At 46.9% G+C, this 24,978-nt stretch overlaps 13 protein-coding genes across 13 annotated transcripts; 7 read left to right on the top strand and 6 right to left on the bottom strand.

Moving 5' to 3' along the window:
• Window positions 1-482: 482 nt before the first annotated feature.
• On the top strand, window positions 483-1,855 carry TRUGW13939_08289 (uncharacterized protein; the record flags this gene model as incomplete). Its single annotated transcript, XM_035491424.1, has 2 exons — window positions 483-1,274; window positions 1,340-1,855. The coding sequence occupies 2 exons, from the start codon at window positions 483-485 to the stop codon at window positions 1,853-1,855; spliced, it is 1,308 nt and encodes a 435-aa protein (XP_035347317.1).
• A 354-nt stretch (window positions 1,856-2,209) lies between these two features.
• Window positions 2,210-2,610, bottom strand: TRUGW13939_08290 (uncharacterized protein; the record flags this gene model as incomplete). Its single annotated transcript, XM_035491425.1, has 4 exons — window positions 2,210-2,285; window positions 2,368-2,449; window positions 2,504-2,534; window positions 2,599-2,610. The coding sequence occupies 4 exons, from the start codon at window positions 2,608-2,610 to the stop codon at window positions 2,210-2,212; spliced, it is 201 nt and encodes a 66-aa protein (XP_035347318.1).
• An 863-nt stretch (window positions 2,611-3,473) lies between these two features.
• Window positions 3,474-4,643, top strand: TRUGW13939_08291 (uncharacterized protein; the record flags this gene model as incomplete). The annotated part of the gene is made up of 1 exon (XM_035491426.1): window positions 3,474-4,643. The coding sequence occupies one exon, from the start codon at window positions 3,474-3,476 to the stop codon at window positions 4,641-4,643; it is 1,170 nt and encodes a 389-aa protein (XP_035347319.1).
• Window positions 4,644-5,101: 458 nt separating this feature from the next.
• Window positions 5,102-9,299, top strand: TRUGW13939_08292 (uncharacterized protein; the record flags this gene model as incomplete). Its single annotated transcript, XM_035491427.1, has 2 exons — window positions 5,102-5,164; window positions 5,220-9,299. 2 exons carry the CDS (start codon window positions 5,102-5,104, stop codon window positions 9,297-9,299), a joined length of 4,143 nt encoding a protein of 1,380 aa, XP_035347320.1.
• A 418-nt stretch (window positions 9,300-9,717) lies between these two features.
• TRUGW13939_08293 (uncharacterized protein) lies at window positions 9,718-10,887 on the bottom strand (the record flags this gene model as incomplete). Its single annotated transcript, XM_035491428.1, has 1 exon — window positions 9,718-10,887. One exon carries the CDS (start codon window positions 10,885-10,887, stop codon window positions 9,718-9,720), a length of 1,170 nt encoding a protein of 389 aa, XP_035347321.1.
• Window positions 10,888-11,375: 488 nt separating this feature from the next.
• TRUGW13939_08294 (uncharacterized protein) lies at window positions 11,376-12,182 on the bottom strand (the record flags this gene model as incomplete). The annotated part of the gene is made up of 1 exon (XM_035491429.1): window positions 11,376-12,182. One exon carries the CDS (start codon window positions 12,180-12,182, stop codon window positions 11,376-11,378), a length of 807 nt encoding a protein of 268 aa, XP_035347322.1.
• Window positions 12,183-12,447: 265 nt separating this feature from the next.
• TRUGW13939_08295 (uncharacterized protein) lies at window positions 12,448-15,053 on the top strand (the record flags this gene model as incomplete). The annotated part of the gene is made up of 5 exons (XM_035491430.1): window positions 12,448-12,619; window positions 12,689-12,878; window positions 13,137-13,649; window positions 13,703-13,874; window positions 13,929-15,053. 5 exons carry the CDS (start codon window positions 12,448-12,450, stop codon window positions 15,051-15,053), a joined length of 2,172 nt encoding a protein of 723 aa, XP_035347323.1.
• A 578-nt stretch (window positions 15,054-15,631) lies between these two features.
• On the top strand, window positions 15,632-16,194 carry TRUGW13939_08296 (uncharacterized protein; the record flags this gene model as incomplete). The annotated part of the gene is made up of 2 exons (XM_035491431.1): window positions 15,632-15,881; window positions 15,941-16,194. 2 exons carry the CDS (start codon window positions 15,632-15,634, stop codon window positions 16,192-16,194), a joined length of 504 nt encoding a protein of 167 aa, XP_035347324.1.
• A 220-nt stretch (window positions 16,195-16,414) lies between these two features.
• TRUGW13939_08297 (uncharacterized protein) lies at window positions 16,415-17,883 on the bottom strand (the record flags this gene model as incomplete). The annotated part of the gene is made up of 6 exons (XM_035491432.1): window positions 16,415-16,984; window positions 17,079-17,147; window positions 17,199-17,279; window positions 17,335-17,443; window positions 17,509-17,575; window positions 17,625-17,883. 6 exons carry the CDS (start codon window positions 17,881-17,883, stop codon window positions 16,415-16,417), a joined length of 1,155 nt encoding a protein of 384 aa, XP_035347325.1.
• A 572-nt stretch (window positions 17,884-18,455) lies between these two features.
• Window positions 18,456-19,641, bottom strand: TRUGW13939_08298 (uncharacterized protein; the record flags this gene model as incomplete). Its single annotated transcript, XM_035491433.1, has 3 exons — window positions 18,456-18,710; window positions 18,762-19,164; window positions 19,265-19,641. 3 exons carry the CDS (start codon window positions 19,639-19,641, stop codon window positions 18,456-18,458), a joined length of 1,035 nt encoding a protein of 344 aa, XP_035347326.1.
• A 230-nt stretch (window positions 19,642-19,871) lies between these two features.
• TRUGW13939_08299 (uncharacterized protein) lies at window positions 19,872-21,454 on the top strand (the record flags this gene model as incomplete). Its single annotated transcript, XM_035491434.1, has 5 exons — window positions 19,872-20,116; window positions 20,176-20,503; window positions 20,578-20,916; window positions 20,976-21,216; window positions 21,276-21,454. The coding sequence occupies 5 exons, from the start codon at window positions 19,872-19,874 to the stop codon at window positions 21,452-21,454; spliced, it is 1,332 nt and encodes a 443-aa protein (XP_035347327.1).
• A 352-nt stretch (window positions 21,455-21,806) lies between these two features.
• On the bottom strand, window positions 21,807-22,739 carry TRUGW13939_08300 (uncharacterized protein; the record flags this gene model as incomplete). Its single annotated transcript, XM_035491435.1, has 3 exons — window positions 21,807-22,159; window positions 22,215-22,536; window positions 22,593-22,739. 3 exons carry the CDS (start codon window positions 22,737-22,739, stop codon window positions 21,807-21,809), a joined length of 822 nt encoding a protein of 273 aa, XP_035347328.1.
• Window positions 22,740-23,006: 267 nt separating this feature from the next.
• Window positions 23,007-24,623, top strand: TRUGW13939_08301 (uncharacterized protein; the record flags this gene model as incomplete). Its single annotated transcript, XM_035491436.1, has 6 exons — window positions 23,007-23,132; window positions 23,197-23,238; window positions 23,300-23,991; window positions 24,058-24,225; window positions 24,307-24,525; window positions 24,584-24,623. The coding sequence occupies 6 exons, from the start codon at window positions 23,007-23,009 to the stop codon at window positions 24,621-24,623; spliced, it is 1,287 nt and encodes a 428-aa protein (XP_035347329.1).
• Window positions 24,624-24,978: the final 355 nt, after the last annotated feature.

Here is a 24,978-nt window from a genome sequence, read left to right on the forward strand (position 1 = left end):
AGCTCTCACGCTGGAACTTGCACAAGGCCTTTTAGAAATTAACTTAGATTTTGCTATTGTAGTATGTTATGAGTGTGTATTTAAAATATTTGTCAATTCTTAATCTTAGGCTTCAATCAGCTTTGTATCTGGTGTTTTTCTCACTCATAACAGAGGGGACTCGAGGTAATCCAAGGAGATGGTCCTGTTTTGAATTGACCAAAAAGCAGCGACTGCATCAAACTTAGTGTTATATAAAAACTAGTTATAAAGCCCAAGTGATTCGTGCCTGATGGTGAATGAGGTTTGTAGGGCTAAACAGAAATGGCCAAATCGGGAAATGCCGATAAGATAAGCGCACAGACCAGCCACAAGCACGGAAAAAGTTTCTCGAGTCAAATTTCCATGTTCCAACCAGCAAATCAACAACACTTTGTGCTCTGTCTGGCCTGGCGATAAATTTTCAAAGTCACAATACACACCATATTATATCCCTCTTCGCCATGGCGGACTCGCCTGCCTCGACCAAGTCGGTGCACACGATCGTACTCGATGCCGGGCCCCTCCTCAAAAACGTTCCCCCGCTATCGACTTTGCTGGCCCAAGCCGAAGAATTGGTGACGACCCCCGCCGTTGTGGGTGAAATTCGAGACCCCGATGCTCGTGCCAGGGTGGAAACACTTTATCTACCCTTTCTCAAACAGAGATCGCCGTCTCCGAAAAGTGTCCAGGTTATCTCTGAATTTTCGCGAAAGACGGGAGATCGCGCGGTGTTGAGTAAAGTCGATATCGAGATCTTGGCACTAGCCTATGAGATAGAGTGCGAGAGAAATGGAGGAGACTGGAGACTGAGGAGTGTCCCAGGTCAAAAGCGCGTGAATGGAAAAGCTCCTGTGAAGGAGGCCGAGAAGCAGGAAGAAGGCACCACTGAAGGCGAAAAGCTGGATAGTGCTGAGGTTCCCGAGGTACCCCAGTCAGATGCTTCCAAGACCGAGGTTTCTTCGAATATAGACACGGTTACAAGTAGCCTGGAACAAACAGACTTGAACGGAAAGGCTGAACAAGAAAAGGGCCTGGAATCTGCAGAGGAGGTGGTGCCTGCAACAGACAGCACAGAAAATGACACAGTTGATGCGGATGAGCTACAAGATGAAGGAGAAGATTCAGATGGCGGTGGAGAATGGATCACGCCTTCCAACATCAAGAAGAAACAAGCAAAAGACGAATCTGCAAACGTGTCTACTGCCCAAGAGCTGAAGGTTATGCAAGTGGCTACCATGACCACTGATTTTGCTGTAAGTTTAACGCACTTCTTCCACGTACCTTGCAGCAAGAAATCCGCTAATTTCACTTTGCATAGTGCCAAAACGTCCTTTTACAGATGAATCTCAATCTCCTCTCCACAACCACTCTACAGAGAATCCGCCACTTGAAGACATTCGTTAAACGCTGCCATGCCTGCTTCTCCACAACAAAGGAAATGAACAAGCAATTCTGCCCTCGCTGCGGCAAAGACACGCTCACCCGTGTTTCATGCTCTACTGACGCCAATGGACAATTCACACTCCACCTCAAGAAGAACATGCAATGGAACACTCGGGGAAACAGATACAGTGTTCCCAAGCCGATTCACGGTTCTTCCAATGGCAAGTGGAAAGGCGGCGGCGGCAAAAGCGGCTGGGGAGTCGATCTTATCCTCGCTGAAGACCAAAAGGAATACGTCCGTGCTGTTACAGATGAGCAGCGACAGCAACGTCGCGAGAGGGATCTCATGGACGAGGACTATCTGCCAGGTATCCTTACGGGTGAACGGCATAGAACAGGTGGCCGGGTCAAGGTTGGAGCAGGCCGTAATGTGAACTCCAAAAAGCGATGATTGTTTACGCATATGAATATGCATTATGACGGCGTTTCGTTTTGGATGGTTGAAAATATTCCCCCATTTACGCAGGTATATAAAATAGGGTATTTTCTTTTTGAATAAACTTTCACGAAATATGATATTTATTGTTTTGATATCCGAAGTTTCATTCGAAAGTGACTACAGTCGGAATTGCGACCAACTGTCTCAAGCTATGCACGTGCGATTGTACAGGTGACATTTTTCCATTGTACTCTCGCTCCTCCTCACAGGATGTGGTATACCAAGCGCAAAACACCATTCGCCAAATTCCAGTAAACGACACATAATTATTCAAATCCTGCCCTGACACCTTGGTTTTTGAAAAACTCAAGCCTTTGCAGCTTCCTTGTCTGGCTGCTGGGTAAGAAGCAGGCCGTAGCGCCTCTTGAGCGTAACTCGGTGTCTGTTAAATCACCACCGTCAGTCAGCCAATGCGTCCACGCGATAAAATAGTTAAAGTCCTGGATCCAAGCAAGCTCACTCACCGGGAATACTTGTCATCTGGAGAGAACCGAGCTGGGTGAGCGGATTTTGTGACTTCGCCGCCCAGGACCTTCTTCAAGGTGTCTAAGAAAACATCGTTAGCGAATTGCTTGACCAAGTCGGGATTTCGTTACGCACAGGTGCGCTTGCCATCTTTGTCGAGGGTGTACTGTTGCCGCAATTAGCTTTGTCCTGTATCAAAGGAGCGCTGCAAGGTCTCGATAATGACATACCATAAGATGCATTTTGGCAGTTTTTGTGAAGGTGTCTAGCTAGAAAAACACTGAACACTGTACGGCGGCGTGAAGTTGGATTATTCTCGTAGGTGGAATTTTTTTTGCGGCAGCTCTCACCGCCCGCAGAAGCGGCGGCTCTCAGTGGCTGGTGGCTGACTAACCTGACAAAGCAGAGACTTTTCATTAGCGGGTCGGAGCTTGTTGCTTCCTTTTCTTCCCGCCCAGAATTTTCACATTTTCATTCTTATTTATTCCTCGCCTCAAGACTGTCCAGTGGTCCTGGCGACGCTGTGAAATATATCATGGAATATAATTGATTCACATACTCATTGATCTTCATGCCCATTGATCTTTGACCTGATTTTGTAGAGGTCTTCGTGACACACGAGATGCTTGGTGAGCTTCACATTTCTTCTTCTTCCTCCTCCCCCAATCCTATCCTTCGGTGATGACACCTTATATTTTAATGTCTAGACCTCTGGCGTTTTGATTTCTTGCTGTTGGTCAATGCTGGCGTTATTATAGACTACAACGGTATCTGAGAAGAGAAAAACTTGACACAATTTGACTATCGTCATTTACCTTGACCCAAGCTGACTGTGTGTCTCTAGTATCCACTTAAAAATATCCAAAATATTCATATTCAACCTGTCGAGATGAATACACAAGACGCAGGAAGTTCCACGGCTTCGCCGCCAGTGGCAACTACCAGGCCTCCACGGCCGCAGAAACCCAATTACAGACATATTCATCGGTTTCCTTTACCTGTTGCTGTTCACCCTCTGCCTCCTCTTATCCCCCATAATCCACTGTCTGTTATTAGTGTTTTGCTCTCGTATTTTACATATTTAATTTCTGCTCCTAAAAAAAAAATGCACTCCGTCTATTTTGATTCAGCTACCTCGTCTATACATGTCACCGATGAGAAGGCAATTAGGGCACTTTGGGAAATGGGCTTCTTCGGCAAGGGAAGCCTTAGCAGGAGTGAGCCCAGCTGGTTGGAGCGGGAGAAGAAGAAGAGGGGTCTTGCTGGTCAGAAAACAAGCGAGGAAATCACTCGAAAACGGAGGGAAGAGCGTCGTGAAATGAAGCTCGAACGAGCTAGAAAAGAGCAAGAAGCTATTATGCAGCAGCTGAAAGTTGAAGCTGCCAACGGCAACCCAGTAGCTCAGCAACAGCTCGCCAACGGCACCCCTGTGACTGTCAATGGCCCGGCGGACACATCCACCACACCTCAGACCAATGGGCCAGCCCATAAAGAGGCCGCATCACAGCCTGATATGGGGTTGACGACGGAGGAGGACGTCTCCGATCCCAAGCAACCCACTCCGAATGGGACCAAGACAGTCCGCTTCTCACCTGTTGTCGAGAAGAAAGAAATACCCAAAGCCGAGTATGCTTCTACGAATCATCAACTGATGAATGAAGTAGACTCTTTCGAGGAAACTCTCACCAACGAAGAGCATCTGCAGCTTTCGAACGAAGAAACTTTTTTCCTCGCCTACGGCCTGGGAGCTGTCCAAGTGTTCGATGATGCCAGTGGATCGGTGATTCCAACAAGATCGCTTCTGAACCTTTTCGCACAGCACTCAACGTTTCCGTCCAGCGCAGACTCGGCCATTCTCGAGCCAGATAATCAGTTCCTGGTATCTTACGTGGCTTACCATCACTTTCGATCTCTTGGTTGGATTGTTCGATCCGGAGTCAAATTCGGTGTAGACTATTTACTCTACAACCGTGGGCCGGTATTTGCACATGCTGAATTCGCTCTGCTGGTGTTGCCGTCGTACGAACATCTTTTCTGGTCTGCTACTGCAGAGCGCCGGGAGCGAATTGCCAAAAAGCAAGATCGGAGTTGGTGGTGGTTACACGGAGTAAACCGTGTCCAAGCACACGTCATGAAAACACTTGTGCTATGCTTCGTTGATATCCCCCCGCCCTCGGAGTCGTTCTCAACCAACAATATTGGAGAGATTTTGAGACAATACAAGGTCCGAGAGATGATCATCAAGCGCTGGACACCAAATCGCGCGCGAGACTAGACAATCTCGCCACAAAAATCTTATGACGCCTTTTTTCTGTGATTCTCATTCTGGATTGAAGATGAGCTGTATGATGACTCGATGAATGTAAACGATACCCCTAGATACAATGATATTTGATAGTTTGGAAATCTATTGACCGGTGCTGTTTAAGCATTAATCTTTACATTCTTGTTCAGAAAACTAAATCCTCGTCAGATCAATAATGTATATGATTTCTTCTCATGTTTGTTTGTTCCAATGCTGTTAAAAAGCGCTATTCCCAGAAAGGAATAATTACTCATCACGTGTAGCGACGCGTCGAGGCGTCTCACCCGCGTCAATGCGCGATCATCAAAATTGCACCCGACGAATGCAACGCATTGCGTGCAGACGAAAAAGACTGGACACAAACTCGCAGCAAAAAGAAACAGGAGAATTGATGCCGTGATGCTCCTCCTCACATAGGGCCTCTGGAGATGGATTCTCAGACCGACAGCCTCGACATACCAAAGCTGAAACGTTTCGCGCTAGGCCTTCCTGTATGTCTGGGTGGCGTTGTCAGACGCGCTAATGTTGCTAATATAACGGTTTTAGGAAACTGATGTGTCGCAAGCATTTCTCAGCGAACCTGATTCTCAATCTTCCTCTCTCATACCCGAACAACAGCAGGATATCGGCAAAGAATCCGCTATTCACCAAGCCGCATCTCATTCTGCTTCCTCGGCATCTCTTCTGGCTGTCCATGTTTTCTCGGCCTCGAACCAGGATGCGCATGTGGCCAGCCAGAACGACCGACTACAGCCGTTTTTGAACAACCTCTCCTCCTCGAACCGTTCCAAAATGAGTTCCGGTGACGCCGGCCCCGGCGATACCCAGCCGATATCTCAGACTGTCTTCGATAGTATCATGTCGCGGAGCAAATTACTCTCAGCCTCCCAGGAGGGTAGCCATGTCGACATAGATATGCGTGACGCCGATGAAGGAACATTACACATGACTTTCAAGGAGGGCGATCCTGGTCACACCGATTTGCTTGCCGGGTTTGGCGACAGCAATCCAAGTGAACCCCACGACAACTCAGACAATGACCTATCGAGTTCGAAACCTGATGATTCGTCCCCAGTCTACACCTTTCGCAACTCGCAGCAATTCATGACGACTCCGCTCACGGTGGAAAAACTACAAAATGGGCGGGGTTTGGCCTCGGCGACTCCGCGCCTTCCACGCAATCCACTCGCTACCGACCTGAGCTCAAGTGGAGGAATGATGGCTCTCAGTCAGGTCTTCAGGGCCACGCAGGCTCCTTCCTCGCCGTTTGTGAATGGTCTGCCGTCTGGTCCGCTATCTGATCGTCCTTCTCCAAACATTCCCATCCAATCTCGCCCCATGCACAAGTTTACTTCATCGCCTTTACGCACACCACGATCAAATCTGCACCGCACTCATACCGATCCTCATAGCTATGTCTCAATGGACGAGTCCCAGAAGCAGCGTAACAATATCATTGAGGAAAGACGAACAAGATCTGTGGAAAATATGGGCTCGGAAGACCAGAGCGATGATGAGTTCGACAAGGAATCGAGCTTCGTTCGACGATTGAGGCTACAGAAGAAAATAGACGAAGAAACCCATGCTCGCCTCGCAGCTGTTAGTCGAGATACCCCTCGCAAGGTCGTGCCCGACTCATCAATCAACTGGGCTAAAACTGCCAGTCAGGAACTAGCCTCGCTGGTTGAAGGTGATACCCAACCATTAGGTTCCAATGAAGGCATTAGTGAGGAGGAAACCGAGCAAGAGGACAATGCTGTGGCACCTAATAGTCAAAACAGACAGCCTATATCCTCTTCAGAAGAAGATAAAGAAAACTTCATAGATCCTGTTGACGATATGGATACAACCATTTCCGCTCATGATCGCCTATCACAAGCTTTACACCTTAACAGGAGCCCTTCCCCGGTACAGTCATTACCAGCGGAAAAAGAAACTTTGGCAACGGAGCACAGTCTTGCCGCATCAGAGCAAATAATCAACGTTCGAGATTCTCAACCATCGCCGAGCCAAGGGGGGCCAAAGATTCAGCAAAATGCGCACCCGCCGTCCGAACACGAATTTGACGAAGTCCATTCATCACCAGATGATTTACAACCACCAGCGAAGCGACCTCGTTTTCAACAAGAGACAGACCAAGAGTCGGTCAAACAGTTATCCCAGAGGCGTTCAAACTCACCTTTGTCCATTCACTCGACCGCTCGATCTTCTCAGCGTAACTCAAACTCAAGCGCTCCTATTCCCTCAGCCAACACTGTTAATACAATCGAAAAGCCTTCTTCCATGCCATCGCTTGTCGCCAACACGCCAATCAACAAGGTTGACAACAACACTATTCCTGAGACTAGCATTCCTGAATCAAGTCTCCACAGCTCCAGGCAGGAAGTTCAACCTGCGGAAGCAAAAAATAAATTCTCACCAATTCCAGAAGCAGAGCAAGAAGACGACGATCTTCCAACGCCTCATCATCGACGGAACTGGGACAATTTCATGACTGGTCCATCACCCAGCGGAACTCCAACTGCCTTGAGGAATGCTGCACCGCGACAGAAGAAACTTTTTGTTAGTTCCAGTCCAATGGGAGGGAAGATCAAGAGTTTATCCGAAATTTCCGCTGAGCATTCACCACAACCTTCCCCTGGTGGCGAGCTAAATTTCGAAATCCTGAACGCGGGCGACAAGGAATTCTCCGATATTGTTGACGCATTCGATCATCAGACGCCGACTAAGAAACGTCGGAAAACTGCTGGAACAACTCCGTTGCGATCCGAATTATCTCATTCAACGACGCCGAAACCTGATGTTACCAAGGCCGTAAACCAGCCAGTTCACTACGAACAGCCCAGTGTTCCAGAAAGTCCAGAGCCATTACATAGACCTACAGTTGTTCGGCGTAAGCGAGGAAGGCCACGACGAACTGAAAATATATGGGACATTGAGGAAACGCCTCCTTCTACAGCGCCTAAACCACCCAAACAACATTCAAGCGAAAAGAAACCTTCCACGACCAAACTACCATTCACAGTTTCCGTAACAATTCCAATAAAAAGTCAGAGCTCCCAGAATTCTTTCACTTCGGAAAAGTCAGCTCCTGGGCGGATTGAGCGTCAGAGCCGAGAAACATCTGCAGCCACTACATCACGCCCACCCACAGAATATGAGGCTGCAACACCCAAAGCTCACACACCACTACCAGAGGAAAGGATAATAGCTCCAAATCAAGTATTGGCTGCTTGGAATGGCATGAAGCGTGCCTATTATCCAGGCAGATTTGTTGGCGCGGGCGGACACAAAGGCTGTATTGTGAAGTTCACGGACAGTAGTCCAGCCGATGTTGCTCTTGGCTCTATCAAGAAACTACAGTTGCAAGTTGGAGACTCGGTAAAGGTTGATTTGCCTGGGGTTCCAAAGATCATACACGTTATCCAAGGCTTCTCAGGCCAACTCAGCGTCGATGAGCTCACCACCGCGGATAAGCATGGATCTCTCCCAGTAACCGACATTTACGGAAGATCGACTCTCATACTTGCTGCAAAGAATCGAAAAAGTCCCCGTCGGGGCGGTCGCATGGAATCCGACCAGACGGTAGAGGTCCCAATGCACAGCATTTATTTAGATATGAACCTTTGGAATCAACTCAAAGGGCGTGCATTTACGCTCGTCAAGACAGAATCGATTCCCAACAAAATACAGACACCAACAAGGGGTATTCCAACACCAATGTCTCCGGGCTCTAAACTCTCTCGCAATAATCTTCTTATACAGACAGGGCTCTTCGCCGGAATGGTATTTGCCGTTTCCTTTGGGAATCAAGATGTGGCTAAAGATAAAATAACCAAGCTGATCTCGGAGAACGGTGGCCACATCTTGCGAGACGGGTTTGAAGAACTCTTTGACTTCCCTTCTAGTGTGCCACATGCGCGGGATCAATGTACCGACGAAGTACAATTTGGGCTTGCTTCTGGCTGCGAACAAATTGGGTTTGCTTGCCTGGTGGCTGACAAACACTCTCGCCGCGCCAAATATATGCAAGCATTAGCACTCAATGTGCCCTGCCTGTCTGGGAGATGGGTTGAAGATTGCGTCCGCGAAAACCAAATCTTAGACTGGGCATGTTACTTGCTGCCGGCTGGGGAATCCAAGTTCCTTGATGGTGCCACCAAATCAAGGATCCTTACGCCAACACCTGCAGAACAAGCCAAATTCTCTAAAACCCTGGTTGGACGCCCAAAGATCCTGGAAGGACAAACTGTGCTCCTGGTCATGGGGGGTGGAAAGGCGGCAGATAGACGCAAAGCCTATCTTTTTCTTACATATGCTCTGGGGGCTGCCCGTGTTGAACGAGTCTTTGATCTGAAATCTGCCAAAGCCACTCTTGACGCACAGGCAAAGGATGATGGAGGATGGGACTGGCTTTATGTTGACGACGGCGAAGAAGCTGCAGCCACAAAGATGATTTTGGGCAGAGCCCAAGGAGGCTCTGGCCTCGGCAAGAAGAGGAAACGATCTTTGCTATTCAATGAATCTAACAACGACAAACTGGAGAAAGATGCCAAGAATGTGCGGATTGTGAGCAATGACTTTGTCTGTCAGAGCTTGATATTAGGAAAGATTTACGAGCCTTGAATTTGGAAAAAAAAATTTTAATAATCAATGGTGTCGATTTTTTGTGCAGTTACATGTATTAGAGTTGCTCATAGCTTAGAATCATGAAGTCTCGAAATTTCAGACCTAATTTTTGTTTATTGCTATAATACATGTAGCTTTTCTTAATTGTAATGTTCCAATGTTGACCCAACACTGAAAGAATAGTGCTCAAGTCTAACCTTAAGACGCCAATTGATACATAGATAATATCGTCGCTACGTCTGACTGTGTTTATACTACAAGGAAGAGGGTATCCTCATCCGATCAAATAAACTAATAGGCTGGCCCCACAGACAGGAACTGTAAACATGTGGGGGAAACCGGGGTAACTAACGTTTGGTTCCCGCTGTCAGTGCACCCGAGATTGAAGGTATGTCGTCTAATTTGCCAACATTTGTTACATGATGCGCCTTTGAAATATAGACTTGAGATGCAAGAATAAGTCCATGAGCCATGCCGCAAAGACTAACACAGTCATGACTGTTCCCACCCAAGCTATGGCGTTGGAATCCAGCTCCTCGCCAATGTAAATCGTGCCAATCGTAAAGCCAACATTCGGGAAGATAATGGCCCACCACGGAAGTGTGAAATTCATCTGTTGCTGCGACATATTATTTTTATTATTATTGCAGTATTTGGAAATCAAAATGGGCAAGTGAGCGACCAGTGCAATCGCGAACAGCCAGAATGCGAAGAGCCAAAGGAATATGCCTATCCACAATGCCACGACGTTCAGGGTTTCTGAAGCAGTAGGGTGCTTCGCAAAGTATCCGTATCCATCGGGGATCGCTCTGGCGCACCCAATGAGAGCCACAATGGTGTATCCTGATGAGCCCACGGATATGAAGAGTCCGGGTCTCTGGTTTGCCGGGCCGAGACCATTGATAAGCATGTTGCCCACGAAGAGCGGAAGAAATAAAAGGCACAGGATCCACCCAAGACCCTGAAAACCAACACCGGCAACGATGATGGCCATTCGTTGTGAGAGAGGCTGGCCTGCTGCAATAGCCGACGCAACAGTGCCGGTCAGCATGGCGTTATAAATCATCAGAAACATTGGTGGGCTCATGGTGCCAGGCTTGAGGGGGGAAAGGGCAAACATGACGACGAAGATGAAGATGTTATACGTCAGGGTAATAGCAGCATAGGTCCAGAAGAGAACCCGGATGGTGACGATGATCCAAGGACCGGTGTGAGGAACACCGAAACGTTGCATGCATATGATGATGGTCGCCATCGAGAGCCATAGAGAGCCTGTGAAGTAGGCTTCGGGGGGTTTCGTGATGGATTTGCGGAAGCTGGAAGGTCTCTGTACGAACCGACAGATCATGGCTGTGGTGAAGAGAACAAACAGAACTAGATTGAGGATGAAGACTACGACACCGGCGGTCTGCAGCCCGCGAAATTGATGGTGGGTTTCGGACAGGAGAATGGCCACGCCGCCGGTAGACTGCGTGCAGGTGAAGTTGGCCCATGTGAAGCGATCGAGCAGTCGGACCTCGCTGTCGTCTTTAGATTCCATATTGCGGTTTCTCGTTGAGGCTTCATGCTGATTTTTGTCTAGCATAGCGACTGCGTAGCCTGGAGTCTAGCGACTGAAGGCAACAGTGAAACAAAGAGGTGCGAGGTTGCAGATGTCCGGGGTCCGGGGTAGAACACGCTCGGCTATACCTAATCAAGAATTTAGTGGTAGCTTTACTAATAGTTACTGAGCATATACTCACGAGTCACTACATCCACTGTAATTATTCTATTATTCTATTTTTATTTTCTATTAGAAATCAAGATACTAGAGTGTTTTATACATGACCCTCTATTAAAGTTATCTACCAGTTGATGTCAATTGATATAAACCTGTTACCATACTAAGAATTAATTTATAAAGCTGATAATTTCCTGGGGTGTCTATTCAATCTTTGCTTCAAATGTCTGATAAACTGTAGTGAAAATGACAGGTGAAATCAATGTTGACTACCCCGTTCTTTGTGCTAGTAATACATATACAATACAGCGAACAAAATAAACGCCTAATGTAAGACATCCCAAACTCGCCATCTACTTCCTGGGCTTGTTCTTGCCAGCCTTCTTCTTGCCCTTCAAACTCTTCATTTGAGCAACACGTTGGGCACGCTCCTGTCTTCTCCTCCAGGCCATCCATCGGTTTCCGCGATCGAATTCCTTGGCGGTAATACCAGCTTTTTCGGCAGCGCGGCCAATCTGCCAGTTGGCTTCACGGTACATGTAACCAGGACGCAATGGCAACGTGCTCTCAGAGCCTTCGGCGTCGACGGCAGTCGTTGGGTCATCGCCCATGGTAGACGGATCGGGGACTGTTCCCACGGGTTCCAAGCGCGGCACAGTTCTCATATTCAAACGGCGCCTGGTTGGTGCATTCCGAGGTGTCGGTAGCGTTCCTTCGCGTTCAAAGCATACACCGATATACTTTCGTTTGGGGTGCCGTTCTGGGTCGAGATAATATTTCACATATCCAGATTCAGTGGCAAATATTGTGTGGTCTCGGCCAATGTCGCAATTTTCGCCAGGAAACCATAAGGTACCTCGTTGTCTGAAAATGATATTTCCAGGAACGACGTATTGCTCGCTACCCTTTTTGGCACCTAGACGCTTACCGGGGGAGTCCTTGGAACCATTGTTGGCGCGACCTTGAGCTTGGTGAGAGGCATATCGTAATTGAAGAGACAGAAAGGGCGACCGAGAGAGCGATGGGGAGGAGGTTCTTGTTATGATCGAGAAGGGAGTGGCTTTGGAGACGGCGGTGACAGGAGCGGAAGACGTTGAGATTGTCGACGGCTTGAAAGAGCGCTCCAGCGTCCGAAAGGACGCCTGAAGTATGAGCCGCATTGATTATGTGTTTTGTGTGTGAGTGTGTGTAATGATCGGCCGGAGCGCTCTTTGGTTGAACTCGGTGGTTGCGGAATGGGAACTTTTTCTCCGCCGCGCGAGTCACGTGCTGCCCGGTGATCTGGCTACGGTGGAACAAACAGATCGCTCGATCAACTTACAACCTGAATACTGAGTCCACGGTACTCGACACAGGGCGTCTATTCTCTCTAATACTCTGCCAATTGCATTATCGAGTTTTTGGTTTTCTTTTCCTTTTTTAAAAATGCTTGCCAAGTCTATAATAATGCTCTGGGCGCTGTTCCTCCTCATGGCAACCGCCCAAGCCCAATTTCAATTCTTCGAACAAATGTTTAGTGGTGGAGGACATGGCGGCCATCAAGGCGAACAAGAAGCTTCTAGCGACAGCTCTTGGTATCAGCGAACTTGGGAAGGAGGTAAGTTCTTCTTCAACCCATCAGAAAGCCTTTTGAATCCGAACTAATCACATCCATCGCGTTTCGCAGCTCATTGCACGAGATACCTCTGCCCTGGCACATTAGCCTGCGTCCACTTTCCACACCATTGTCCATGTCCTCATCCTGATGTTGAAGAAAAAGTCGAGCTTGGTGAAGGAAGCGCGGTTTGCGCATCCAGAGGCGGATTCAAGGCCGGAGAAACTGCAAGGAAAATCGAATTGGCGCGCAAAGGGCTTTTGTAAATATATCAATTTCCTGGCGCTTGTATACTCAATTCTATACTTCACAAGACGTTTGATTTGCAATGGTTTCCTTGTAGCTATTCCACGAGTGGTGTCTAGTTATTCTACGCAGTAGAAGTGAGCTATGGACGGTAGCACTTCACCTTTCATCCATTGAAAAGGAAGAATATGCTGCAATATTTCAAAACCCTCGGGCTAAAAATCGATAAGCATGGGTTGATGCCAATTGGTGGTCGATTAATGTTGATATTTAGGGTTCCACCCTGGTTCGTCGCTCTTAAGCTTCTTCTCATGACCTCATTTGTCCTGCTTCTTGACACATCAGCATCTGCGGTCTCGGAAGACGCTGGGTCGTCTTCCATCCCACATCTGGTCTCCCATCGATCTACTATTTTTTTCAACTCCTTGGAAAGCGCAGCTATTCTCTTGTCCGAGATGAAGAGAGCTCTTCCGTTTATACCGTGCAGGAACTTTACCCCGAGACGTTCCGTGCCTCGCAATTCCCTACGACGAAAAGACCTTCTCTTGCCGACAACGTTTTATCGAAGCGTGCACGAGAAAAACTCAGAGCGCAACCCTGCCTCAAATATCGAGAATGTATCCACAGCGTTGCGTGATACAATCCCACAAAAGAACAATCTCCTATCACCTGTTCACATACCGGAAGACCCCAATGCGGTCCTAAAGGAAACCCACCTAGCGGCAAAGCTGTTGGCAAACTCAAGCCTTGTGGTTCTAAAAGATATAGATATGATTAATGTTCTCGCGTAGGTTCCGGTTTGTGGGGACTGTTAGAAAGCAGTCGCTGACATTCTGCTAGTGGTTTTGAGCAGTCAACCCGTTATGTGATCATGGATGCCAACGGGAACCACGTTGGATATATGGCAGAGCAAGAAACTGGTGTTGGTGGTATGCTGTCTCGGCCGTGGACTCGCTCACATCGGAGTTTCACTATGCATGTCTTTGATCGAGACCAAAAGGAGGTTCTCAGGGTAAGTTGTGCCAGTACTACTATTGTTTACGCCCTTGGCTAAGCTCTGTTGCAGTTTCAACGTCCTTTTTCCTGGTTCAACGGTCACATTCGTGTATACGATCCCCTTGACCTAGCTGACCCTGCGTATTCGCCATCAAATACATACCAACCCACTCCACCGACTGCCTGGGCGTCTATTGCTAGCAATTCGAAGGTGGCAGTATCGCCGCTGTCGATTTCGGACATGCGAGTTATTGGGGAAGCACAGCTTAAATGGACTCCGTTCCGCCGCAAATACAATTTGTTTATTTTTCATCCCAACTCAACGTCCAAATCTGACCTTGGAACGAAGCACGTTCCTGCAACCAGCGGCAAGCTATCGCAAACTCAGCAAATGCAACTACAATATCAATCGGGTGGCGCCAACAGCGGAGGGCACTACAACCAGTTTGCCTATGTCAATGAGCGTCCCTTATCGAGGAACTTCTCTATTCGTTCGGAAGGTGAACGACTGATAGGTTCGGTGAACCGCAACTTTGCCGGATTTTCTGAAGAATTCCTTTTTGGCACGGGCGGCGTGTATGCTCTTCGAATGGACGCCGTAGCTTTGGCGGAAAAGAAGGAGCGCCAGCATACCAACCCGACTAGTACGACAGGGATGACTCTAGACCAACGCGCTGTTATGTTAGCGGGGGCTGTTAGCATCGATTTCGATTTCTTTAGTCGCGCTGTCCCCAACAATCCGTGGTATTGGCTCCCTGTCGATGCAGGGATGGCTGCAAGTGCAAGTCAGACTGCTACCGCTGGAGGAGCCTCTACTGGGATTACTGGGGCCGCCGCTGGATCAGCCGTTTCATCTGTAGGTAGGATTGGAGCAATTGGTAGTTTAGCAGATGGAGTTACTGCTGCTGGGACCGTAGCCGGCTACGAGACGATGCGACAAAGTATGGACGGCAATCATTCACCTTCTCCATATCAGGGCCCAAGCACGCCGACTACACCGGCCCAGAGTCAATCTCAGGGTGAGAAAGAGGTCTGGGGTGAAGTTCTCCCCCAAGTTCCTCCGCAAGCCTCTCCTGAAATCTCCGAGAAAAACTCCCTAGGAGAACTTGGTCCAGGAGGCGGTGCTGCAGGCAGCAACGTACCTGGTGGAAAGGGTGGTGACAGTCTTAGTGATATCGTGGACTTGTTCCTGTAAAGGAGATGTCTTGATAGCTCATTCTGTAGATTATAACCGCCCTCAAATCAACAGATTAGATATTTGTGGTAGTGGTTGTGGTAACAATAACCAGTCAATTTGTTTTTTTTAAGTATATATAGTAAGATCTAGTGTAAAAATACAGAATGCTGATCAAAAACTTGCAAACTTTACATACTTTACACAGTACATTAATGCCGAACCTGATAAAGTCACGGTGCGGAGCGGAGACCGGCTTGGATCCACCCGGGACAACCCAACCAACTCCCTCAATAATGAGCCCGCCATCGAACAATTGCGATCATCACACCGGCTCCTCGTTGTACAGCGCCAACACCATTCTTAACCGACCCAGGATACGACTGCATCGTTCGCATCCATTCTCCCGATTCCCCAATTCCTTCTCGAACCGGACTTCCGACGCCGATCACCTTTGCCCCCCTCCTATTCTTTGCGGAAGAACCCCGCGCGCCACTCTAGAGACCCTCTAAAGAACCAAGTACTCTTCTCCCGATAAAACAAACAAGGCACCGACCGAAAGGCTGCGAGAAAAGGGAAAATAAAAGAAGGGGGAAAAAATGGGTTCAAACGTCGCCCAAAAACGTCTTTTCCACGAGTACAAGAACCTCTCCACCAATCCCCCCGAAGGCATCACGGCCGGGCCCATTTCCGAAGATGACATGTTTCACTGGGAAGCGTTAATTCAGGGGCCCGAGGGTACACCGTTTGATGGTGGCATTTTCGCCGCGGAGCTCAAGTTTCCCAAGGATTATCCGTTGAGTCCTCCGACGATGAAGTTTCTGGGTGGTGGTGTTTGGCATCCGAATGGTGATTTCCCTCCTGGTTAGTTTTATTATTTTATACGCATGCTAATGATGATGGCGCAGTGTATCCAAATGGAACAGTGTGTATTTCCATCCTTCACCCTCCCGGCGACGATCCCAATCACTACGAGCATGCGTCCGAACGGTGGTCGCCAATCCAGAGCGTTGAGAAGATTCTCATTTCAGTCATGAGCATGCTGGCGGAACCCAATGATGAGAGTCCTGCGAATGTCGAGGCGGCTAAGATGTGGCGTGAGCGGAGAGCAGATTATGAAAACAGAGTTCGCGATGAAGTCAGAAAGGGCTTGGGGTTATAGATTTTTCATGACTGTTTTTTTTCTTTCTTTCTTCTCTCCTGATGATGGTGCATGACCTTAGCTAATGATTATTGATTCATGTGGAGTTGTGCTCGTCTGGTAGGCGTACTTTTCTTATTTTATCATTACGAATATTGATATGTTAAATTCTGGTGGCTTCGAGTACTTGTAGATATTTTGCACTGGTATATATAATGTTGAGTTATTGTGCTTCAAATGCTCACATAGATGCCATTTTCGAATCCATCCATTCCTCCAGACCACCATCCACACCATACAACACTTCAGTTTCGACTTTCATGTTGAGCAGCATCATGGTTTGTAGCTCGGCTCGCCAATCAGGCTGGGGCCCGTCTTCAGCAAATACGGGGTTGTTACCCAACATCGTTTGGATTTTCTTGGAGTCTCGTGGTGTTAATGAAATTGTCACCCAGTCGTCGTTGTCAAGCTTGTTCTTCTCGCTAACAATGTCGGAAATACGCGTTCCCAGCCACTCCAACTTTGGAGCATTGAGACGAGCGCTCTCGTGGGCATGGGCCATGGATCCGTACTTGTATGTCGACATAATGGCTAGACCATCGGGATCTCCATCCACTAGGGCGAAGAAATGCGGGCTAGATGGAGGTAAAGCAACTTTGAGGTCGGGGACAACAGAACTCTTTCCCTGGCTTACAATGTCCGAAAGGAGGTGGGCGAATTCGCGAGTGGATATGTCGGGATATCCCTTTCCGGTAATGAGGATTCCTTTCTCAGTAGAGTATCGTTTGTGGACAAGTCTGCGGAAAATCGCCTGTTATCTATTAGTAAACAAATACTCGTCCCAGTGTAATATAATTATATGTTTTAAAAATATTGTCAGATATTGTGCCTGCCTCTTTCTCAACGATGAGAACCCATTTGACCTCGGAGATGTCAATACTTTCAATATCCGCAAGGCGGGGGATAAGCACGTCCTAAACTGTTAGTATACTATGGTCCAAACAAGATGTCGAATTCTTGCTTACTCCTGTCGAAGTGTCAAAACAAAACTCTGATTTCGTGGTAAAACGACCAACACCAGCTGTCAGCCCTTTGCCGACTGAAGTCTTGAGAGTAACACTTAGTAAGGGTGCAGACATATTCTCAGTATAATAATCTTACGATGTGCAAGGCTGATCGATCAACACCAATAGTATATGCAATGTCATCGACAATACTATCAACGACTTGCTGCGTACCGAAGAGGTCGGGATTGTCGTAGTAAATACTCCTGTGATCAGTCAGTATATATATATGTGTGTGTGTGTTTATTTGAAGAGTGGGCAATCAACGAACCGTTTGCTTAGCAACAGATTGTCTTGAACAGCTTCGAATATGAGCGAGAGAACTCGCAGAACGCAACCTTGATTTCCTTGAGCATGAGAAACTGACGGCTATGCACAGGCACCTACTAAACCTCCATGCTTCGTGTGGACTCTTTCCTGGCCATGAGTAAGTTACTTGTTTCTGGGCTGCGTCCTTTTCAAATGCCAATGTTTTCTCTTCGGACGAAATCTGATATTGCGATGGCCGTTTCTTGAGAGATATCGAGAGACCTGCTACGTCTTTCTCAAATTCATCCAGAAAGGCTGATTGCAGTTTCTCAAAGAAACACACTACTGAGCTGTCATCGGAGGAAGATGATGTTTTGCCTGGCATGAGTTGGTCCATGTCGACCGAGTTGATTGCAGTCTCGCAGTGAAAGAGGAGAGTCGACGGTGTTTGTCGGCAAGAGCACAACAACACTCAAGGCAGTCACGACCCTGTCCATCACGTGCCGGATGTCTACTGCTACCACGACTACAACACTATGTATTATGTCTTGTCTTTTAATTAAAAATACAAATGTTTATTAGGGCGACACCTATGGGTTAGATGTTGGGTTATTGAAAATTCTTCTGCAATGAAGTTGTTGGATCAGCAAAAAGACACCAGGCTTGTTATCTGGTCATGTCAATAACAAATGCGGTCAAAAACTGGAACCCAAGATGGTCATATTTACTGAAGAATAATGCCATATTTTGGTATACATAGCCACTATACTGTCAACCAAGAAACGTCATACCTCTATCACAGATTTGGCAGCTAATACCACTAATCTATCAACCTGTCTTTGTCTTCTTGTTAATCTCCCGTCTGGATGTAGAAAAATGAGATTCCCACGTATTACTGAATCAAAGGATAAGGGCCAACGATCATCCGAGATATTCCATGGCGTCATCAAGTGCCCAGGATGGACTATCTTAGTTTGCGGCACAAACTTCTTGGGTCTCATTGCAAGAGGAACAAAAGCTGCAAGAGCCGAAGCAAAGCAAACGGTGTAACTTGTGTAACATAGTTGATCTACCTAGAGGTATAATGTCGTATGTTATCACAAGGGGAGAGCTTGGTGAGAAGCGTGACGGCTCCTCAAATTTGTCGAGAAACTCAGAGGGGATGTTGGCGGTGTATACGTAGAGGGCACCGGCAGCTATCCCTTGAAGGGCCAGGACTTGGACCTTTTTAGGTTAAAAAAATAGTCTACAGATATAAAAGCGTTTGAAACTTACCTTGAACGAACAACTCGATTTCGCAACACTTGACGTGATAACTGCAGGCACCTCTTCGACCTGATTGCTTGTAATAACGTCGGTATCTTGCCCCTGCAGACCCTGCTGCTGCTCTCGTAGCCACCGTTGCTCCTGAGCTAAAGCTATCAGTATCCCCACGATATATGGGTCTTCGGCGAGATTTTGGGGTTCCAGAGAATTTAGCTTTTTCTGCCTGATACGGAGAACGGGGGCGTTGATTTTCTTGGAAGATAATACATGTACATGTCTCTTACGAAGTGACTGTATCTTATCAAAGGTGATGTAAGCAAGACTCGGAGTCACGGAATTGCTCGAGAAAACAAGGTCTGATGAAACTCTCGCAACAGGTCGGCAATCAAAGTAGAAAGCAAGGCATTTAGGGCTAAAAGCTTGTCAGCGGCACCATCGATCTCTGGGATACGGGACATGTTTACTCTGAAGGATAGATATTGTAAGCAGCAAGTATGTCTTTCACGGCATACTTCTTGGTCGTCAAGGTACCTGTCCGTGTTAGATAGGTTGCTGCGCGTGTGGTGCGACCTAGCTTTCTCTGTGCAACACCACCAGCCGCGCTACTCCCATCGTCATGGAGACCAGAATTTAGCGGTGCTGGTCGTGTTCGCCTTCCATCCTGCAGGACGAACTGGCAATTCAAAAGTCGTAGCTGCTTCGAAGTCCATGCTATCGGTGGGACATACAAGCGGACGCGGCAATGATCTCGAAGCAAGGCTTGAATCGAGCCTGGTTGGACTATCCTCCTGGCTGTCGGGGAGGAATGAGGTCGCTGCGCTGGAGGGCTTGCGATGTCATGTTGTGCCTTTTGCTTGAATCCAGAAGTTGAAGAAGGCGAAACTGACATTTCATCGAGGTGATGAGCTAGAAATGTGAGTCGATAATGTTTTGTTGACGCGTTGTATTGATCACTCGATACCGCCGCCCCACTCCGCGGTCTCAGCCTCAGGCACAGCTTAACTTTAATTATTTTATTTTTAGATTAATTGACATGTTCACTCATAACCGGTACTCACTTACTCCTTCTCAAGTATCGATGCCCAACGACAAGACAGACTCAATGCAGATTCCCGTCGCATGATTGAAATGCGGTCAATAAGTCGTGTGATAAGTCGCGTTTTGTTCCGCCCCAGAATATTTCCAGCATCCACTGCTTCGATCTCTCCTCGCGAAATTGTTGATGAGGAGGCTTGTCCAGTTTACAACCCTAAATACTTTTACCCAGCTAAACCTGGTGAAATTCTTTCTAATCATTATCAATTACTGGTTAAGATTGGTTGGGGAACGCGTTCGACGGTATGGCTTGCGCGAGATAACACAAGGTATGTTATGCCCTTTATCTATGACCCATGGTTACTATTAACAGGTCTTTCTGTATTAGATATCGATGGCAATCTGAACGTTTTATAACACTGAAAATAATAAATAATCGCGATGCCGATGACGCTGATCATGAGCGTGACATTGAAGAGCACATTGGACGACAAACCGTGTCACATCGCGGCCGTGGCATTGTCCGAACCTGTCTCGAGAGCTTTGAGGTGGTCGGGCCTGTGGACCGCCATCTATGTTTGGTCTATGAACCTCTGCGAGAGCCACTCTGGATTCTCCAAAAACGTTTTGTCAACCAGAAACTCCCTCTGCCGATTGCTAAAGCATATATCTTCATCCTTCTCGCTGGCCTCGACTTTCTCCACTCAGAATGCAAGGTCGTTCATACTGGCAAGTGATCTTGCTCAGAAAATGTATCACATACGGTACTAATATGTCTCTAGACTTGAAGCTTGATAACATTCTCATGACCTTCGAGAACGAAGATATTCTCCCCAAGTTCATTAAAGAGCATTCCACTACCATGCCTATTGAATACAAATTAGATTCGGATACTAACAGAGCAGTCTACCGCTGTCACAACGACTTCGGGCCCCTTGACTGGAGGGAGTTGAGGAAAATGATCCCGAAAATTGCCGATTTTGGTTTGGCAAGTCGACTTCATAGCGAAATGGAGACGGGAGAAGAAGTTGGCATTTATCCCATACAGCCAGATCCCTATCGTGCTCCCGAAGTTGTACTAGGTTGCGGTTGGGGGTTTAGTGCTGATATATGGAATTTTGGAGTCTTGGTGAAAAAACTTGTGATAGTTTAAATTAGGCAACCCAGAATGTTAACTTTCTGCAACAGATATGGAATATTCTCGAACGCACAGACCTATTCTGTCATGTTTATGATAGTCAAGGCCGTTATGATGCGAAAGCACATATAGCGGAGATGATTGGGCTGCTTGGGCCGCCTCCCAAGGAATTGCTTGACAAGTCCAATGCAATGGCACAACACAAGTGGCCAAATTTTATACAAAACGATGCCGGAAAACATTGCAGCAATATGCGAGACTTCTTTGGCGGGCCATTTTTTGATGACAAGGGTAAGCAACATACACTTGGATGTGTCGTGCATGTCCTTTCGCTAAACTATTTACGATAGGAAATTTCCTCCACGATGAACTAGTACCTGCCCGAAGCCTTAAAGATACAATCCCATCTTTAGAAGAGGACGAAAGACAAGCCTTCTTGTCTTTTGTCAGTCAAATGCTTACCTGGCTTCCAAAGGAAAGAAAAACGGCCCGGCAATTAATGGAGCACCCATTTCTTAATGGTGAATAGCGAGAAAAATAAGAGAAAGTTGGGGCTATTATAGTGCTGTTAATTTCCACTGTGCCGTAAGGGTTTACCTACGCAAGATATCGGGTTACTGCCACAATTTTGGAACTAAAGCCATTTGTTATAATTGCATCACGACGTATTAGATGGGGGAATCAACGGTCTCTGGTTTTCCGGATAACCCCTAGCTTGGTATTTGGTTACATAACACACATGTTAAAAGGGGGTAACTCACTTTGTTCTAGATCTGGGCCTGGTCATGGATTTAGAGCCCGCGTTATGTTGATCTGGAATCAAGCGAATAGGCAAGGTAATTTCCTGTATCTAGCAATCAGATTCATCAAGCAAGTCTCGCCTAAATCAGTAGCTTTTCCATGAGGAAAGAATGCATAAAGTGTTCAGCATGATACGGCTGAAGGATTTGCATCAGGTAGTCCGTCCAGTCATTCTGCCATCCCCAGATAAGAAGAGCCTTTGTGAATTCCCAGTATTCTGGATACCAACCACTTAACTCCCAGTCGATAATAGCGACGACATTTCCATCTTTCACCATGATGTTTTGTTGCCGGAGATCACCATGTGTAAAACAAATTTTGTGAGACTGAGGAAGCATTCCATGAAGGAAACTTTTGATGTGACGTTTTGGTGCGCTCTGTTGGTAGGCGCCAATAAGCGCCATGTTAAAATCATGCTCAGAATTGAAAGGGCCTTTCAAATAATCATCAGTTCAGAAAATGTGCCAATAGTGCTCCTAATAACATACCCTTGTCAGAATAATCCGATAGGCTATGATCAGTGACAGGTCCATGGTCCACAGAGCCAATATATCCATCATTTACCCCCATATTCCGGATGTCCTGGATGTAGCTCGCGAGTTGTCTAGAAACATGGGATTTGGTGGAAATATCGAAAGTATCCCAGGCTGTGTCAAGTGTTTCGCCATCAATGAAACTCATAAAAATATATGTATCGTAAAGGCTTCCGTAATCATCAATATCACGATCAATAGGACCATATGTATAGTATGCGAAAACTTTGGGCACAGGCACACTTGTGTTTTGTGCAACATGAGTCATGCTCTTGGCCTCGATGATGTTGATGTCAGGGCTGAATTTGACAACGACTTCAGGTGATATCTTACTATAGTGACACCGTGGCAGAAGATCAGATTGCTTTTATCCAGGCAGTATTTCTGGACGGTCTTGGGATGTGGCAAGCAAAACTCAGGAGCAGAGTAGTGAACGATCAACTGGGGCTCCGGATTCGAAGAATCGGAAATGCTCGTCATCGTAGCTAATATATGGTATAATCTACGAATTCTAAAACAAAAAGGAGAAAAAAAACGTTGTTCAGTTGAATCACAAACCCACGATTAATAAGCGAACTTGTAGAATCACGAATTAAGAATTGCCCCTCGTCCTCCACCCCACTCCCTTAGTATATATACCAGTGTCTTCAACTTTTGATCGGTTGTCTCTTATATTACGGCAACATAGCCGATTTGGAGAAGGGTTCTATTTACACTTTCAACAATCGTCTCTTGAATAATTGCAACATGCTTTCTACCCGCGGGGAGTCATATGCTGAAGCCGGTTTGGCCAATGGTTACCTTGGCCCCCCCAAGAGCCTCTTCAACAAAGACAACAAGGCCGGTGTTGTTTCTTTTGGCAATGCAGAAAACGTAATAGAGTCACGCAAACATCCTTACGAGGATACCAATTAATTACTAACTCATGAGAGCCTAGTTCCTGATGCAAGACGTAATTCTGGAATACATCCGCACCCAGGTGAAGCCCTGGACTGCCCATTATGTAGGAAACAAGTCAGCTAAAATTAGGATGGAAATAGGCAGCACCGGGTCTTGACCCTACTTCTCTCACATACCATGAAGGCCCCTTCGGCTCCAGGCGTCTTCGAGAAGCCATGGCTAGGCTTATTACCACCTATTTTCACCCCGTTTCGCCCATCTCATCTGATCACATCGTTTTCACAAGTGGCGTAACAAGTCTAAACGCAATCTCTGCTCTCAGTCTCACTGATCCCGGTGATGGGATTTTGCTAGGCCAGCCCATCTACGGCTCATTCAACGGGGACCTCTGTGTCCCTTCCAACTGCAAACTAGTCTACACGACCTTCCAAGGGGACGATCCGTTCGGTCCAAATGCTGTGGCCCGGTACGAGGAAGCATTCTTAAAAGCACGAGACGAGAGCGGGATATCAGTCCGGGCCCTCCTAATCTGCAACCCGCATAACCCACTCGGTCGTTGCTATCCGCGGGAGACTTTGGAGGCTTTTCTGCGGTTTTGTCAAAAGTACCAGATCCACCTCATTAGTGATGAGGTGTACGCGTTGTCGGTATACGATGATGATGATAGTGGATTTATTTCTATCCTATCAATCAACCCGGCTGACATCGGGGTAGATCCAGCTCTAATTCATGTGCTGTATGGGATGTCGAAGGACTTCGCCGCGGCAGGTTTACGGCTGGGATGTTTGATCAGCCAGAACCAGAGGCTCCTACAGGCAGTTTTATCGATCAGGTACGTTACCTCGGTAATAACACATTCTCTTTATACAGCAATGAACTCACTCGCGGTGCGATCTAGTCGATTTCATTGGCCGTCAACTATATCCTGTAGTATTGCTACTGCTATTCTTGAGGATCAAAATTTTATCGAGACTTTTCTCCAACGAAGCCGTCGATTACTTCGTTCGCATCGAGATTTGGCGACCAAAGCCTTGGAGGAAGCGGGTATCCCTTATGCTCCAGGACCGTAGGTCTTTCCGGCACAGTGACTGATGAAAAAATTTTCAAAACAATAAACGTAGAGAACTAATCCTTCACATTTCTGTAGTATTGCAGGATTCTTCCTCTGGATTGACCTTTCCAAGTGCCTGGACCCTACGATTGTCGCTAACCAAGGCGAATGGGAAGCAGAATCGCATTTGTCCGGCCGGATACGACAAATTGGGGTAGAGATGTCGTCAGGTTATGCCTATCATAATGAGGCTGCAGGCTGGTTCCGCGTCATATTCACGGTGGATGTGGAAACTCTGAAGGAGGGTTTATCAAGGTATGTTTCGCCTTTCTTCCATGTTTGCAAGTAGCCAGGTACTGAAAGGTAATCACAGGATTATTGAGTTATACCGTAGCTCAGGAGGATCATCTTAGAAAATCTGTTTATATACAGTGAGAACTTGGAGTTTAAGTGGAGAGCACATTAACATACAAATATAAATTTTGATATGAAAAAGCTATTCTTTCGGACGAAGTGTATTATATAGTACCAGAATCTACTAGTACCCACACTCTTAGTAATCAATTTCCTCATTTTAATAGAATTTCAACTTGTCATACCACATGAATATACTTGGAAAGCCAAAATCTTTATAAAATAATTATTGTAATAAATCTTGTATCAATGTTACAAAGTTTCCACTAATACCGTACCGCTCGGCGCGGCGGGATAAAAATCCGGTGTTGCATGCCCCCTGATGAGTAAGCATATCGGCAAATACCATTGGCC

The sequence above is a fragment of the Talaromyces rugulosus genome, chromosome IV, assembly GCF_013368755.1.
Source record: "Talaromyces rugulosus chromosome IV, complete sequence".
In the NCBI taxonomy this organism is placed as follows: Eukaryota; Fungi; Ascomycota; class Eurotiomycetes; order Eurotiales; family Trichocomaceae; genus Talaromyces; species Talaromyces rugulosus.